General features: G+C 33.8%; 1 protein-coding gene across 6 annotated transcripts in view; it reads left to right on the forward strand.

The window, feature by feature from the left end:
- Window positions 1-15,811, forward strand: part of STXBP5L (syntaxin binding protein 5L) — a 252,481-nt gene that overhangs the window by 97,412 nt on the left and 139,258 nt on the right. For all 6 annotated transcript variants that reach the window (XM_081030031.1, XM_081030026.1, XM_081030027.1 and 3 more), the window contains exons 8-9: window positions 346-429; window positions 4,278-4,401. In XM_081030031.1, the coding sequence (XP_080886157.1) occupies window positions 346-429; window positions 4,278-4,401 (208 nt within the window). The remainder of the gene's footprint in view (window positions 1-345; window positions 430-4,277; window positions 4,402-15,811) is intronic.

A 15,811-nucleotide genomic window follows, 5' to 3' on the forward strand; every position in this document is an offset into this window, starting at 1 on the left:
ATGGCATTCATTATACATAGTTTATTAAACTTCATCCTTTGTTTCTATCCCTTTTTTCTTTTGTTCCAATTTTCTTATTTATTTTTATGTTGTGTCACATGTATTTACATATTTCCTCAATTCCTCTTTGGAATGAGGCAGATTTAATTGGTAAATGTTTATATTGAAGTAGCTTGTTAATTTTTTAAAATGTAGGAAACATTCAGAATCTGCAAAAACTGGTATTCAAAATAAAGTTGTAGTATGTAGTATAATTTTACTTTATCATATTAACATTAAACTTTATTTGGAGCAAGTTAAAATTAATGTTAGTATTACAAAAATGATTGTTCTAATGTTTTCCAGCTGCTAATAGGTTATGAAAATGGTACTGTAGTATTCTGGGACTTGAAATCTAAAAGAGCAGAACTGAGAGTTTATTATGATGAGGTAAGTGATTTCTACTGAAATATTTGAAAAAGTATTGTGACTTTGTGCCTGTTTTCAACTTTTAAATTTTGTATGTTACCAATATTTTTATCATTAGAAAACTGCCTGGTCTGACTCAATGCCTCACACTGCCTGTTGGTATTTGCGCAAATTCCAACTCTGGGTTGTTCTGAATGGGAATTCTGTCTTGATTACCCATTTTTGTGCTCTTTTTGGCATTTTGTGTACTTTGGTGCCCATTACCTGTACTGTATCTCCACCTTCATTTGTACTCCTTTTTCTTTTTTTAGGGTCCATACGTTTGTCTTAATTGATTATTCTTTAGGTCTCTAAAGACACTATTCACACTTTCCTTAGAAAATTCTTTTGCTGTGGCAGAAAGTTTAAGTGGTCTGTTCGAATGGTCTTATCTTCTAATGCTTGCCTTCTGAGAATAAAGAGAGATTTTGTAAATAGTAATAATTATTAATAAGAGTCAGTAAGATTAGGTTTTCATTTAGAGAAAGCAATGAACTCCTATTTATCAAGGAATAGTCTCTGAATTGATACTTCAGTTGTTTACAGATTGACTCCAGGCCATTAATTATTTCCCTCTTCATAAAAGGCTAATTTAAAGACAGTGAGACTAGGAGCAAAAGTTGAGAAACGGGAATTACCTGTTGTAGCTGTGAAAATGATAGTGATCGATCATCTATGTTCTTAATTAAATTTTTAAAATGGTAGAGTGGGGAGAAATAGGAAAATACAGATCAACAACCACTGTATGGTATCACACTTAATATGGGAAGAGTGCCAAATAATTTAAGACAATGCTAATAGAAAAAAAATTTTTTTGAAAAGCAACAACAAAAGGACACATTTCTTTTAGAACACTTCCTTTGTGCGCTTCCTCCCATCCCCTCATAACAATTTAATTTTTTAAGTTTTGGTGCTTAAAGATAGCTGAAGGTTTATAGGTAATTTGGTCATGATTGGTGAAGTGATGTTATACAAGTATGCTCTTGTATACAAGTATAATTAACTTTTGGAGCATCTTGAATCATAAGGATAGAAGGTACTAACTAGGGGGCTAAGCTAGGATTTTCCTTTTGTTAAATACACAAAATATAAAGATGAGGATGGAGATTGCTTCGTCTCTCAAGACTAGCAGTCTTGAAATAAGAGTCCAAATACCATCTGGGAATTTAGCCAGTTAGAACTAGAGTAGAGGAGCTAAAAATAAAATCCAGAGGAAAAGGCTGAATTAGCTTGTTTTCTTATGGCCTTAAATAGTGTGGAAGGATCGTTTCTAACCTTAAAAAGCAAGCAAAAGTAATTTTGCAAAGAAATGTGTAAGTAAGGATTAAGAATGTTTAAGTAAGTCAGTAAAATACTACACTACATCTACTTTATACCTAGAAGTCACTTAAAATATTGATTTATATGGTATATGTATCATTTCCTTTGGTATCTTAACTTTTCAGTATATCTTTTACTAACAAGATTATCATTTTAAGACATAGTTAAGTCATGTACTTCTCTATCTCTGAATGTTAGGAGTGGTTTCTAATTGTCAACAGTACGAAGTCTTATTTATTGATATAAGACTTATGGCCCCAGTACCATCTTTTCCCTTTAGTCAACTTCCAGCATCTTTCTACAGACTTCTCACTTCAGACATATTACTCAGTATCTCCTAAACATATTATTTATTACCTCCTGCAAGCTTTTGTTCCTGCTAATTTCTTACAATGAATTCCCTTCTATCTTCTTTTGCATATCAAAATCTTATTAATTCTTTAGTCACTGCAAAACTATTTGGACTATTTAACTAGTCCCTTGATTAATAGCCATTGATGAGTTGAGAATTTGGTTTTCTCAATCCAAACTTATTTTGAGAAATAACTATGTGAATTTTATTTCCACATTAGCTGTGAAAGTTTTGTTTTATTATATTAATATTTAAAAAAAAAAAATCTGTCACAGAGAAACTCCTCAGAATTTGACCTGACGCTAACTTTTTAATTCCTTGAGTAACTTCCGTTTCTCCTTTTTTCATATCGTTACCCAGCTTTTTAGGTTTCTTTTTCTCTTTTGTTTTCAGGAAATTCAATCAAACCACCGAACTGGCTAGTGATTTATTTTCCATATTCTGTTTTCTATCCTTTAAAATTCTTCCTGAATTAGTTGTATTATATTTGGTTCTTCAGTAGACCCTTAAAGTCCTTTTAAAGAAAAGAGTAGGCTATAAACAAATAAACAGAATGTTTATTCACTAAGTCTGTTCAAATGCCAGCTCTTTAATGTACTATTTGACATCCTGCTCTCTAATAACAAGTTGGTTTTACATGCCTACTCTTGTTTACAATAAGCATACTTCCAGCAATTATTAGTTTCAGTTTTGTGTTGTAGCTATTGTTTTTATATCTGTCGTCTCCAGTAGGTAGAAATTCACTGGGATAGGAAGAAGGGTTAGGGCTCTCTGCTCCCACCATTTGTAGAAAGGCAGTCTGAGAGAACTTTAAATTGACTGAGGTTCATCAAAGTTAACATATAGAGGAGGCAAGAAGTGACATTTCCTTTTAGCTAGCTATAAAAGTGAGAAGAAATAAGCAAAGGAAAAGACAATGAAGAGTGAGTTTTTCTCTCCCTCTAACTGCCTCTACTGAACGCTGGCAAAAAAGAAGTCTTCTCTGCCTAGTAATATAGACCAGGGTGAGAGAAAAACCTAAATCTAGGGTTTCATGTTTTCTTTTTCACTTAATAAAATCTTACTTATGTTTTGAGGTACAGCTTATATCCTATTTACTTTATGATATGTCTAATGATTACAAATAGTTGTCAATTATCTGTAACTAATAATACTTGTTTGGAAGTGCAATTATATCAGTCTTCCCTATCTTACTTTTTTTTAAGTTCCTTTAAGGAAAGTATCATGTTGTATATATCTGTTCAGCTTTTATGTCTACTAGAGCTTCTCTTGTAGTGTTTAGTACATTACCCAAGTTCCACATATACTTTATTGATTTAGAAAAAATATCAACGTTGTGGACATATGTGATGACATCAATTGCTTATCCATTCAACAGATTTTACTGAGCACCTGCTTGATGCAAGACACTGTGCTACCACTGGGAATAAAACAATTTAGGAATATGTAATAATACTTTTTAATTTTATCTACTTCGCAAGGGTTTAAAAATATTTGAACCCTTCTTGCTTCAAATCAATTTAAATTGTTTATGTTAGAAGCAATATAGTACAATGATTAAGAATATGGTTGTATAGTTAGATAGACCTTGGCTTTGAGTTGTGTGACCTGAGGAAGTATCTCAATCTCTCTAGGCCTATTTTGCCACGTGCAAATTGGAAAAAAATAATACCTATTTTATAGGATTAAATGAAATGATGTACATAAAGTGCTTACCATTGGTCTGGCACATAGTAAGCCCTCAGATGGTAGCTCTTATGTAGATTATTTTTTAAATTGGCTACTTTAAGTGAAACTAGGCCTTTACCTTACCAGAAATTATCTTCTGATAACCTTGCTTTTACTTCTATATAAATGATTTTTCAAAGAGGCATTATAAGATACAAGGAAGACATAGAATTTACAACAAAAAATTCTGGAGTCTAATGGTATGAGGAAATTTACTTTTCTTTATCTCAGCAGATGAGTTTTTGTAGCCTTTCATAAGCCTATAAAGGACTGAACCAAAGATAGTATGATCTGGGTCAGAAAAATTACATATGTTTCTTAAGTGTTATTGTTATACTAATTTTATGTCAGAATATTTTTCTTTCAGAATGTAGAATGATATAACATACCAACTTCCCCCCTCTACTTGTTTTTGTTATTATTTCATTAGGCTATTCATTCAATTGATTGGCATCATGAGGGCAAACAATTCATGTGCAGCCATTCAGATGGTAGCTTGACTTTATGGAACTTGAAAAGCCCAAGTCGTCCTTTCCAGACCACAATTCCACATGGTAAGATATATGCTTTCAAAAGAAACAAACTCTGGAGTTACAGTGCCTTGACTTAAAGTTAGCAGAGAGAGTATCCGTGTGTTCGGTAGAAAGAGGTGATAGGACATAGCTTCTGATTCTAAATACCTTTTATACCTCCTTCAGATCTCCCACATTATGCCCCAAACTTTGTACTTTCCTTTTTTCTGTCTATCAACTTTCCTACTTTGTATTAAGTGATAAAATTGGATGATAGATGGTTGATGTACAAGCAGAGTTTATAATAAAGGAAATTTGTCCAATTTTAAGTGTTAAGGAGCTAGTGAGAGAATGGCATTATTTAGATCTGACTTTCAGACCTAATTTCTGTACTGCTTGTAATCTGTATTCTAGTTCTCCCATTTATTTCCATTTCTGCCATTTGATTTCACTGAATTACCGAATGAAGACTGTGGTATTATTATATATTGTATTTATCTTATCTTTCTCATTGAAAAGAAAGATTTAGCATTTATGTTGGACCTGTATACTGAATTGGGCAGAATAAAAAGTATAAATGTATGAATAGCTTTTATTCAAGATGACTACATTATTTTCAAGAATATTGGTGATGATCTGAGTTTCATGTTTACCAGTACATGGCACTATTGGTTGTTTCTAAGAATAGAAAGGTCAAAACCTAGCAGTTAACCAAACATATTCTATTTTATACTTTGTAAGCATTTATTATAGTATCACATTTAGAAAATACTGGTATTTTTAAAATAAGGGTGACTTATAAATCACAAAATGGAATTTTCGTCATGTGTTGGTCTGCCATTTTTTGTACCACAGTTGCATATTCCGTCTGCAAAGGATTAATACATGTAATCTAGCTGCTTTACCTAGAGATGACATTTAAACACTTACTTGAGAGGCTTTATTTAAAGATTGCTGTTATGAAAACCTTGGATAAGCATTGCTATATGTCCACTTAGGTTTAATTATTGGTTTCTGTGGTGGGTTCCCCTCCTCTTCACCCCCCAAAAAAATTCTTATACGTTTTATTTTCAAATGTGTAATATGATTTACTCATAAGTTTTCTATTCCTTCTATTCTTCTCAACAGTCAACTTCTTTACAAGTTCTTTTGGACTTGTTTGGATATTTGAGGCTTTCATATGTTTTACCCTATCCATATTTATTTTATCAGTTTGGGTTTTTTTCTATACTTCTGTTTTCCTTTGAAAAAGATGAAGTTCTTTTTCACAGGTTGTTGAAAACATCAGCATCTGTGTCTCTGATAACATATAAGTCAAATTAAATTCCTGCTGGTCACTATGACATCGTTAAGCCAGTGTCAGTGACTTTTGACAGCAGAGGCATCCATTGTCATTTCTATCTATATCCTTTGTAGTCATTTTGTTCCCTTTCATTTCAGCTATTTTTATTTTCTAAAATAAAAAAAATTAAGTACCACTTCAACTGTATTCCATAAATTTTGACATTTTAATAATATATAATTTTCATTAGTATTCAGTTTGAGGTGTTTTCTAATCCCTATGATACTTCTACTTTTTATCTATGCGTTATTTACACATATGATTTCTAACTTCTAAAAAATATTTGTAGATTTTAATTTTAATTTTAGTCAGAGAAAGTGGCTTGATACTAGTTCTACAAAATTTACTGGGATATGCTTTATAATTAGACATACATAGATAATTGCTCTAAAGTTCCAAGTGTGCTTGAGAAGAATGTACATTTCTTAACTGCTACACAAAAGTCAAATTTGAAATTGTGTTTTTTATTCTGTATTGTTTAAATTTTAGCTTAAGTTTTTGTTTGATTTTTAAATTGTGAGAAATGTGTTAAAATCTCTATTATTATGGCTTTCCTTTCTAATTCTGTTTATTTCTGTTTTATATATGTTAAAATTCAAATAGGTCAAGGTGGTTGATAGCATTAATCAAATCCTCTATGATTTTACTGATATTTGACTAGTACTATCAATTTCTGAGAGAGTGATATTAAAATTTCCTAACATGATAATAGAATTGTTTACTTTTCACTTTAATTCTGTCCTTTTTTGTTTCACGTATTTTTTTTCAAGCTTCTCTTTTTTAAAATTAAAGTTTATTGGGGTGACAATGGTTAGTAAAGTTACATAGGTTTCAGGTGTACAATTCTGTAATAATCATCTATATATCACATTGTGTGTTCACCACCCAGAATCAGTTCTCCTTCCATCACCATATATTTGATCCCTTTTACCCTCATCTACCACTCCCTAGCCCCCTTACCCTCTGGTAACCACTAAACTATTGTTTGTGTTTGTGAGTTTTTGTTTCTCTGTTTGTCTTGTTCCTTTGTTGCTTTCAGTTCTATATCAGTGAAATCATATGGTTCTCGACTGTTTCTGTCTGACTTATTTTGCTTAGCATAATAATCTCAAGATCCATCCATGTTTTTGCAAATGGCACTATTTCATTTTTTCTTATGGCAGAATAGTATTCCATCGTGTATATATACCACGTCTTCTTTATTCAATCATCTATCGAAGAACACTTTGGTTGTTTCCATGTCTTGGCCACCGTAAATAAAGCTGCAGTGAACATCAGAGCACATTTATCTTTACAGATAAATGTTTTACACAAGTTAGAATGGCTATCATCAACAAGACAAATAATAACAAGTGTTGGAGAGGCTATGGAGAAAAAGAAACCCTCATACACTGTTGGTAGGAATGCAGATTGGTGCAGCCACTATGGAAGGCAGTGTGGAGGTTCCTCAAAAAATTAAGAATACAATAACCATATGACCCAGCAATCCCTCTCCTGGGTATCTACACACAAAAAATCTGTTTTGTGTATTTTGAGGCTTTATTATTAGGCATTCCTTATGTCTCCTGTAGAGAGCATATAGTTGGGTATTGCTTTTTTTATCCAGTCTTACATGATTTAGTTGGAGTGTTTGGTTCATTAATATTAAATGTAATTACTGAAGGGTTAGATTTAGGTATATCAGTTTATTTTTTGTTTTCCACCCTATCATTTATTTTGTTCCTTCCCTCCCCCACCCCCCTTTTGGCCTTCTTTTGGATTATTTGAATGTTTTTATTAGAATTCCATTTTAATTTACATATGGGCATTTTTTTATCTTCACATTTTTTTAAATTAGTTGATCTAGGGATTACAATATGCTTCCTTAACTTTTCACAGTATATTAGAGTTAACATTGTAACACTTTACATAAAGTGTAGAAATCTCACAACTATATATGAGTTGTGATCAAACAATATAGTGAATGTTTAAATTAAAAATATTTATTACAGTAAAAGATACATTGCCATTAATTCCCCTCAAAATACTCATCCTCGCTTCTATCACACTTATCCCATCATTCTTGCCACTTTCTGAAGCAGTTCTGGAAGTCCTCTTTTGTGTCTTCAGTTGCGCTGTTGTGGCTACCTTGGTGTCCTGAAAAATTGTGACTTTGGAGAAGAGCCAGAAGTCGCACGGTGCCAGATCCAATGAATAAGATGGATGAGAACACATCCTAATGCTCTTATTTGACAGAAATTGCCATATACCAGAAGCGATGTGTGACACGGAACGCTGTCATGATGGAGGATGATTTACGGAACACTTTAAAACTCACCCCTCAACTGTGGCTTACACCTGACTGACTGCACCAAACAAGTTGAAAGTTGTCACACACTGTTACTAAGGTTTGCCACACACCTTCCCATATTGAAGATCCCTACCTTTCCGTTTGATGGCATTCGGCAGCAGCATTCACTGTATTTTGTGTTCACAACGGAAAGGCTCTGAGTCACACATTACTTCTGGTATATGGCAATTTCTGTCAAATAAAACTATTATGATGTGTCCTCATCCACCTTATTCACTGGAACTGAAACCATGCGACTTCTGGCTCTTCCCCAAAGTCAAAATGACCACGAAAGGTAAACGTTTTGAATCCATTCAGGACATTGAAACAGCCACAAAAGCACAACTAAAAACACTCACAAAAGGGGACTTCCAGAACTGCTTCAGAAAGTGGGAAGAAAGATGGGATAAGGGTGTTTGAAGCAAGAGGGAGTATTTTGAGGGGGGTTAATGGTACTGTGTCTGTTACTGTGATAAATTTTTTAAAATTTAAACATTCATAATAGTTTTATCAGACCTTGTAGATTTATTTATCTTCACCCACTGCCCTTTATGCAATAGTTATTATATGTATTGCATCTACATGCATTGTTATAACTTTGCTTTAAGTAGCCTTACGTATTTTTTAATTAAGAGGAAAATATTCTTTTGTATTTTCTTAATTATTATTTTCAGTGCTTTCATTTATTCCTGAAGATACACAAGCATCACTTAGCATTTCTCGTAGTGTAGATATGGTGAAAATGAATTCACTTAGCTTTTCATTATCCAAAAATTCCCTATTTTACTTCCATTCTTGAAGGACATTTTTGTTAAATGTAGATATCTGGATTGACTCTGTGTGTGTGTGTGTGTGTGTGTTTTGTGTGTTTAAGGTACAGAACACTTTAAAGATGTTCCACTGTCTTCTGGCTTATGTAATTTTTGAATGAGAAATGTGTAGAGGTTTGATGTTTGGTTCCTCTGTATATAATATGTCATTTTTCTTTGGCTGTTTAAAAATTTTTTTGGTATTATTTATTTTTCAGCAATTTGACTATGATATGTGATATGCCCATGCTTGTTTTCTTCAACATTCTGTGTAGGGTTCTACTGAGCTATGGAGCTTCTTAAATTTATAAATTTCTATCTTTCACAAAACTTGGGGAAATTTCAGCCTTCTGTTTTTTGAAATATGATTTTCTGCTCCATTCTCTCTTTCTGGGACACCAGTTACCATATACAGGATTTTTGGTATTGTTCTACATGTCTCTGACCCTCTGTTCATTTACTTTTTCTTATCAATAATTTTTTCCCCTCTGGATTTCAAATTGGATGATTGCTATTTATTATCAATTTAACTGTTCTTTTCCTCTGTAATCTTCATTCAGCTATTAAGCCCATAAGTTATTTTTTAATCAGATACTAATACTTGCTACTTTCTAAAATTAAATTTAGTGGAGTGACAATGTTTAGTAAAATTACATAGGTTTCATGTGTGCATTTCCATAATATATCGTCTATGTGTCACATTGTGTGCTCACCACCCAGAGTCAGTTCTCCTTTCTCACCATATATTTGAGAGGCTAAGGGGGGAGGAAGGCTGGTAGAAGAACATAAAGGGGGGCAAATACACGGTGATGCAAGGAGTACTTGCTATTTTTTTATATCTTCTATTTCTCTGCTGAGATTTCCTCTTTTCATTTTTTATGAGCATTTTCCTTTCCTTTATTAGGCATTTTAAAAATAGCTTTTAAAAAAATTTTGTCTGTTTTTCTCCCAATACCATGCTGTTTTGATTATTGTTGCCCTGTAGTATAAGCTAAAGTCAGGGAGTGTGATACCTCCAGCATTGTTCTTTTTTTCTTAAGACTGTGTTGGCTATTTGGGGTCTTTTGTGATTCCAAACAAATCTGATGATTTTTTTGTTCTATTTCTTTTAAAAATGCCATTGGGATTTTGATGGGGATTGCATTAAATCTGTATATTGCTTTGGGTAATATGGCCATTTTAACTATGTAGACCAATGGAATAGAATTGAAAACCCAGAAATAAGCCCCCATAAATATGGACAGATAATTTTTGACAAAGAAGCAAAAAATATACAATGGAGAAAAGACAGCCTCTTCAATAAATGGTGCTGGCAGAATTGGATAGCCACGTGCCAAAAAATGAAACTGACTGCTATCTGTCACCATGTACTAAAATTAATTCAAAATGGATCAAAGACTTAAGCATAAAACCTGAAACAATAAACTGCATAGAAGAAAACATAGGTACTAAACTTATGGATATGGGTTCAAAGAACATTTTATGAATTTGACTCCAAAGGAAAGGGTAGTAAAAGCTAAAATAAATGAATGGGACTATATCAAACTTAAAAGCTTCTGCATAGCAAAAGAAACCATTGACAAAATAAAGAGGCAACCAACTGAATGGGAGATGATTTTTGCAAACAGTGCCTCCGATAAGGGGCTAATATCCAAAATATACAAGGAACTCATGCAACTCAACAACAACAAAACAAACAACCCAATTGAAAAATGGGCAGAGGACCTGAAGAGACATTTCTCCAAAGAGGACATACAAATGGCAAATAGACATATGAAAAAATGCTCTCTCCTGGGTATCTACCCAAAAAAATCTGAAAACATTTATACATAAAGACACATGTGCTCCAATGTTCATTGAAGCTTTGTTTACGGTGGCCAAGACATGGAAACAACCAAAATGTCCTTCAATAGATGAATGGATAAAGAAGTTGTAGTATATATACACAATGGAATACTATTCAGCGGTAAGAAAAGATGATATAGGAACATTTATGACAACATGGATGGATCTTGAGAATATAATGCTAAGCGAAATAAGTCAGACAGAAAAAGCAGAGAACCATATGATTTCACTGATATGTTGTATATAAACCAAAAACAACAAAAGAATAAGACAAACAAATGAGAAACAAAAACTCATAGACACAGACAATAGTTTAATGGTTACCAGAGGGTAAGTGGGGTGGGGGGTGGGAGATGACGGTAAGGGGGATAAAATATATGGTGATGGAAGGAGAACTGACTCTGGGTGGTGAACACACAATGGGATTTATAGATGATGTAATATAGAATTGTATACCTGAAATCTATGTTACTTTACTAACAATTGTCACCCCAATAAACTTTAATTAAAAAAATTTTTTCTCATAATACCAACATCTGCTTTACCTTGAAGTTGGCCTCTGTTCATAAAAATAGCTCACATTTTCCTGCTTCTTCATAATTACAATAATTTGGACTGTATCATACATATTGTGGACATTATGCTGTGTACACTTTAGAATATAGTTTTGTTGTCTCTTTCCTCTCTAGGCATTGTGTCTCCTAAGCTGAGAAATTTTATACAGATTCTTTATTTTTCAACAAATCAAAAATTTTCTATACTACAAAAGTAAGCTTTGTCTGAAACTCAGGTTATTTGACAATGGTGGGACAGAAGGGAAGATGGCCACAACCAATGAGGCTAGATTAGTTCCTGTTTCACTTGAGAATAGTTTTGTGATGACATTTCCCTTTTTGTAGCTGCTTTCGCTGGTGCTGCAGATATTCATTTTCTTTCACAATAAATTATAGTGATTTCCAGTGTGTATTCGTCAATCACAAAGCCCTCAGCTAAACACACACACACACACACACACACACACACACACACACACACACGATTTTAAACGAAATCCCGTCAAATACTTCATAGTGAAGTTGTTGATCAGAAACAGGACAGAGCTATCAATAATTGTCACTGTTCTTTAAATTTTTACTGAAAATGCTAGCCAATGAAATTAGACTTGAAAAAGAAGTATGTTTAAAAATTTAGAGAGTTCAAAATTATAATTTTTTTTTGATAATGTAATTGCACACCTAAAAAACAAAAACTAATTAGGAATACCATTAAGTATAACTTGAGAATTCTGTATATAAAACAAACTACAGTCAGGCACTGCTTAAAGATGTTTTGGTTGGGAAAAAAATAAATAAATAAATAAAAAGATGTTTTGGTCAACAGTGGACTGCATATATGATGGTGGTCCCATAAGATTATAATGAAGCTGAAAAATTCCTATCGCCTAGTGACATCGTAGACATCGCAACATTATGGCTCAATGCATTACTCATGTTGTTTTGGTCATGCTTGTGTAAACAAAGCTACCATGCTGCCATTCATATAAAAGCATAGCACATACAATTATGTACATTATGTAATACTGATAATAAATGACTGTTACTAGTTTATATACTTACCATAATATATATTTTATTGTTAATTTAGAGTGTATTCTTTCTACTTATAAAAAAAAAGTTTGCTGTGAAACAGTGTGCCGTGATACCCTGGCAGCAGTCTTATACCTTTTGTTTACCGTGTCTCTTAATTGCACCATTTTCTCTTGTGCTTGATTTAATCTCATGTTGTTTTATTCATCGTGGCCCCTAAGTATACAAAATCCTCCACTAGTGTTGCCAGGGAGAGGCCAGTGTAGAGTGATTGACCTGGAAGTGAAATTAAAGTGATTAAGGACTATGAAGTTGGAAAATCAGTGATGGCCATTGCTCACCATTTAGGCATACTCCATTCCACCATAGCTACAATGTGGAAGAACAAGAACAAAAGTAACAGACGCTGTTAAAGGATCTGCTTCATTGAAGGCAATGAGCCTAACAAAAATTCTAGAAGGGCCCATGTCAGACGTGGAGAAACTTGTAATGACCTGGATTGAAGACCAGACACAGGACCATGTCCCTTTCAGCACCGTGATGATCACCATCAGCAAAAAGTTTGTTTACAATGTTGAAAGAAAAGACTGAACCAGACTACGATGTTGAATTTACTGCTAGCTCTGGGTGGTTTAAATGATTCAAGAATCATTATTCATTACATAACGTGAAAGTGAGTGGTGAGTCTGCAAATACCAAAGTGAAAGCAGATGAAGAAATTTTAGAAATTCTTCAGAATTTCTGAAGCTGATTATAGAGGAAAATCATTTGCAAGAGAAAATATTCAATAGGGGTGAAATCTCCCTATTTCGGAATCAGATGCCTGCAAGTACTTTTATGCATAAGGAGTCCAAGTCAATGCCAGGATTCAAGGCTTGGGGGCACTGTTGCAGGCTACACATTGAAACCCTCTGTGATCTGGCGCAGTGAGAACCCCACGGCCTTCAAGCAGATCTATAAGCACACACAGCCCGAGTACCACAGGAGCAATAAGAAAGCATGGATGACCCAGCTCCTCCTCCGATATACCCACCTGAATGGCTAGGCCAGAAAAATGAAAAAGTACTGTTTGGAAAATAACATACTTTTCAAGATTTGGTTCATTGTTGATAATACTCCCAGAAATTCTCCTTTATTTTATTTTTATTTTTTTAAATTATAGCTGACATTCAGTATTATTTTATATTAGTTTCAGTTATACAGCATAGTGGTTAAACATTTACATAATTTATGCAGTTATTCCCCCAATTAGTCTAATATCCATCTGACACTATACATAGTTGTTGCAACATTATTGACTATATTCTCTGTGCTATACTTTACATCCCTGTGACTATTTTGTAACTACCAATTTGTACTTCTTAATCCCTTCATCTTTTTCATTCAGTCGCCCAACCCTCTTCCCAGCTGGCAATCATCAGTTTGTTCTCTGTATCTATGAGTCTGTTTCTGTTTTGTTCATTTATTCTGTTCTTTAGAGTCCACATATAAGTGAGATCATATGGTATTTGTCTTTCACTGTCTTATTTCACTTAGCAAAACACCCTCCACTCCATTCATGCTGTTGCAAATGGTAAGATTTCATTCTTCTTTATGGCTGAGTAATATTCCATTGTGTATACAGAGGGTGCCAAAAAGTGTATACACATTTTAAGAAAGGAAAAAACTATTAAAATTGTAATACACAATATATACCAATAACAAAAGATGAATACAAGTCATGTTTGACTTCTGCAATTACAAGAGGTGCTCAAAGCGGTTACCATGAGCTTCCAGGCACTTCTGATTATGGTGAACTACTGCTTGAGTAACGTTGACCAAAGTGTCCACATGTATACATTTTTTGGCACCACCCCCCCAGTATGTGTCACATCTTTATTATCTAGTCGTCTATCAGTGGTCACTTAGATTACTTCTATAGTATCATAGCTATTATAAATAATGCTGCAGTGAACATAAGGGTATATGTATCTTTTTTAATTATTGTTTTGTATTTCTTCAGATAAATACCCAGAAGTAGAATTACTGGGTCATAAGGTTGTCCTATTTTTAATCTTTTATTAGAGGATCCTCCATACTATTTTCCATAGTGGCTGCACCAATCTGCAGTCTCATCAACAGTACACAAGGGTTCCCTTTTCTCCACATCCTTGCCAACACGTGTTGTTTATTGATTTATTGATGATTGCCATTCTGACAGGTGTGAGGTGATACCTGACGGTGGTTTTAATTTGCATTTCTCTGATGATGAGTGACGTTGAGCATGTACATCCTCTTTTAAAGGTGATCTTCATCTCAATATCAAAGTGGTATTTCTCCCTCCAAACACCATCTCTTGGATCCAACCAATAAATCAAGGAGTTAGAGCAGGTTTTAAGGCCTACTACCTTTGGAGTACCTTTGCCAAGGTTATTACTGCAATCAAGGAAGACACTGAGAAGACACCAGTGCAATTCTGGAAGGATTACATCTATGACTGCATCAAGAACCATGCTTGGGCTTGGTGATATCACTGCAGAATATATGAATGGCATTGGGAATAAGACACTCAAGAGGTTCACCATGACTTCAAAAGATTTTCCAAGGATGAGGAGATTGCACTGCAGAATATATGAATGGCATTGGGAATAAGACACTCAAGAGGTTCACCATGACTTCAAAAGATTTTCCAAGGATGAGGAGATTGCAAAAAGAGACATAAAAATAGGAAAATTATTTAAATAAAGAATAATTGTGAATTATAGGCAGTTTGGAAGGTTAGATGCCCCAAATGATTCTTTTTGTTTTTCAATTAAAGTTATTGTGGTGACAATTGTTGGTAAAGTTACATAGGTTTCAGGTGTACAATTCTGCAATACATCACATTGTGTTCACCACCCAGAGTCATTTCTCCTTCCATCACTATATATTTGACCCCATTTACCCTCATCTATCACCCTCTCTCCTCTTACCCTCTAGTAACCACTAAACTATTGTCTGTGTCTGTGAGTTTTTGTTTCTTCATTTGTTTTTCTTGTTGTTTTGTTGTTTTCAGTTTTATATACCACATATCAGTGAAATCATATGGCTCTCGACTTTTCCTGTCTGACTTATTTTGTTTAGCATAATGATCTCAAGATCCATCCATGTTGTCGCAAATGGTACTATTTCATCTTTTCTTATGGCAGAATAGTATTTCGTCGTGTATATATACCACATCTTCTTTATTGAGTCATCTATTGAAGGATACTTTGGTTGTTTCCATGTCTTGACCACTGTAAGTAAAGCTGCAATAAACATTGGAGCAACATGTATCTTTATGGATAAATGTCTTCAGATTTTTTTGGGTAGATATCCAGGAGAGGGATAGTTGGGTCATATGGTAATTGTATTCTTAAGTTTTTGAGGAACCGCCACACTGCCTTTCATAGCAGCTGCACCAATCTGCATGCCCACCAACAGTGTATAAAGGTTCCTTTTTCTCTACAGCCTCTTCAATACTTGTTACTATTTGTCTTGTTGATGATAGCCATTCTAACTGGGGTGAGGTGATCTCTCATTG

Source organism: Rhinolophus hipposideros, assembly GCF_964194185.1.
Source record: "Rhinolophus hipposideros genome assembly, chromosome: 2".
NCBI classification, from domain to species: domain Eukaryota; kingdom Metazoa; phylum Chordata; class Mammalia; order Chiroptera; family Rhinolophidae; genus Rhinolophus; species Rhinolophus hipposideros.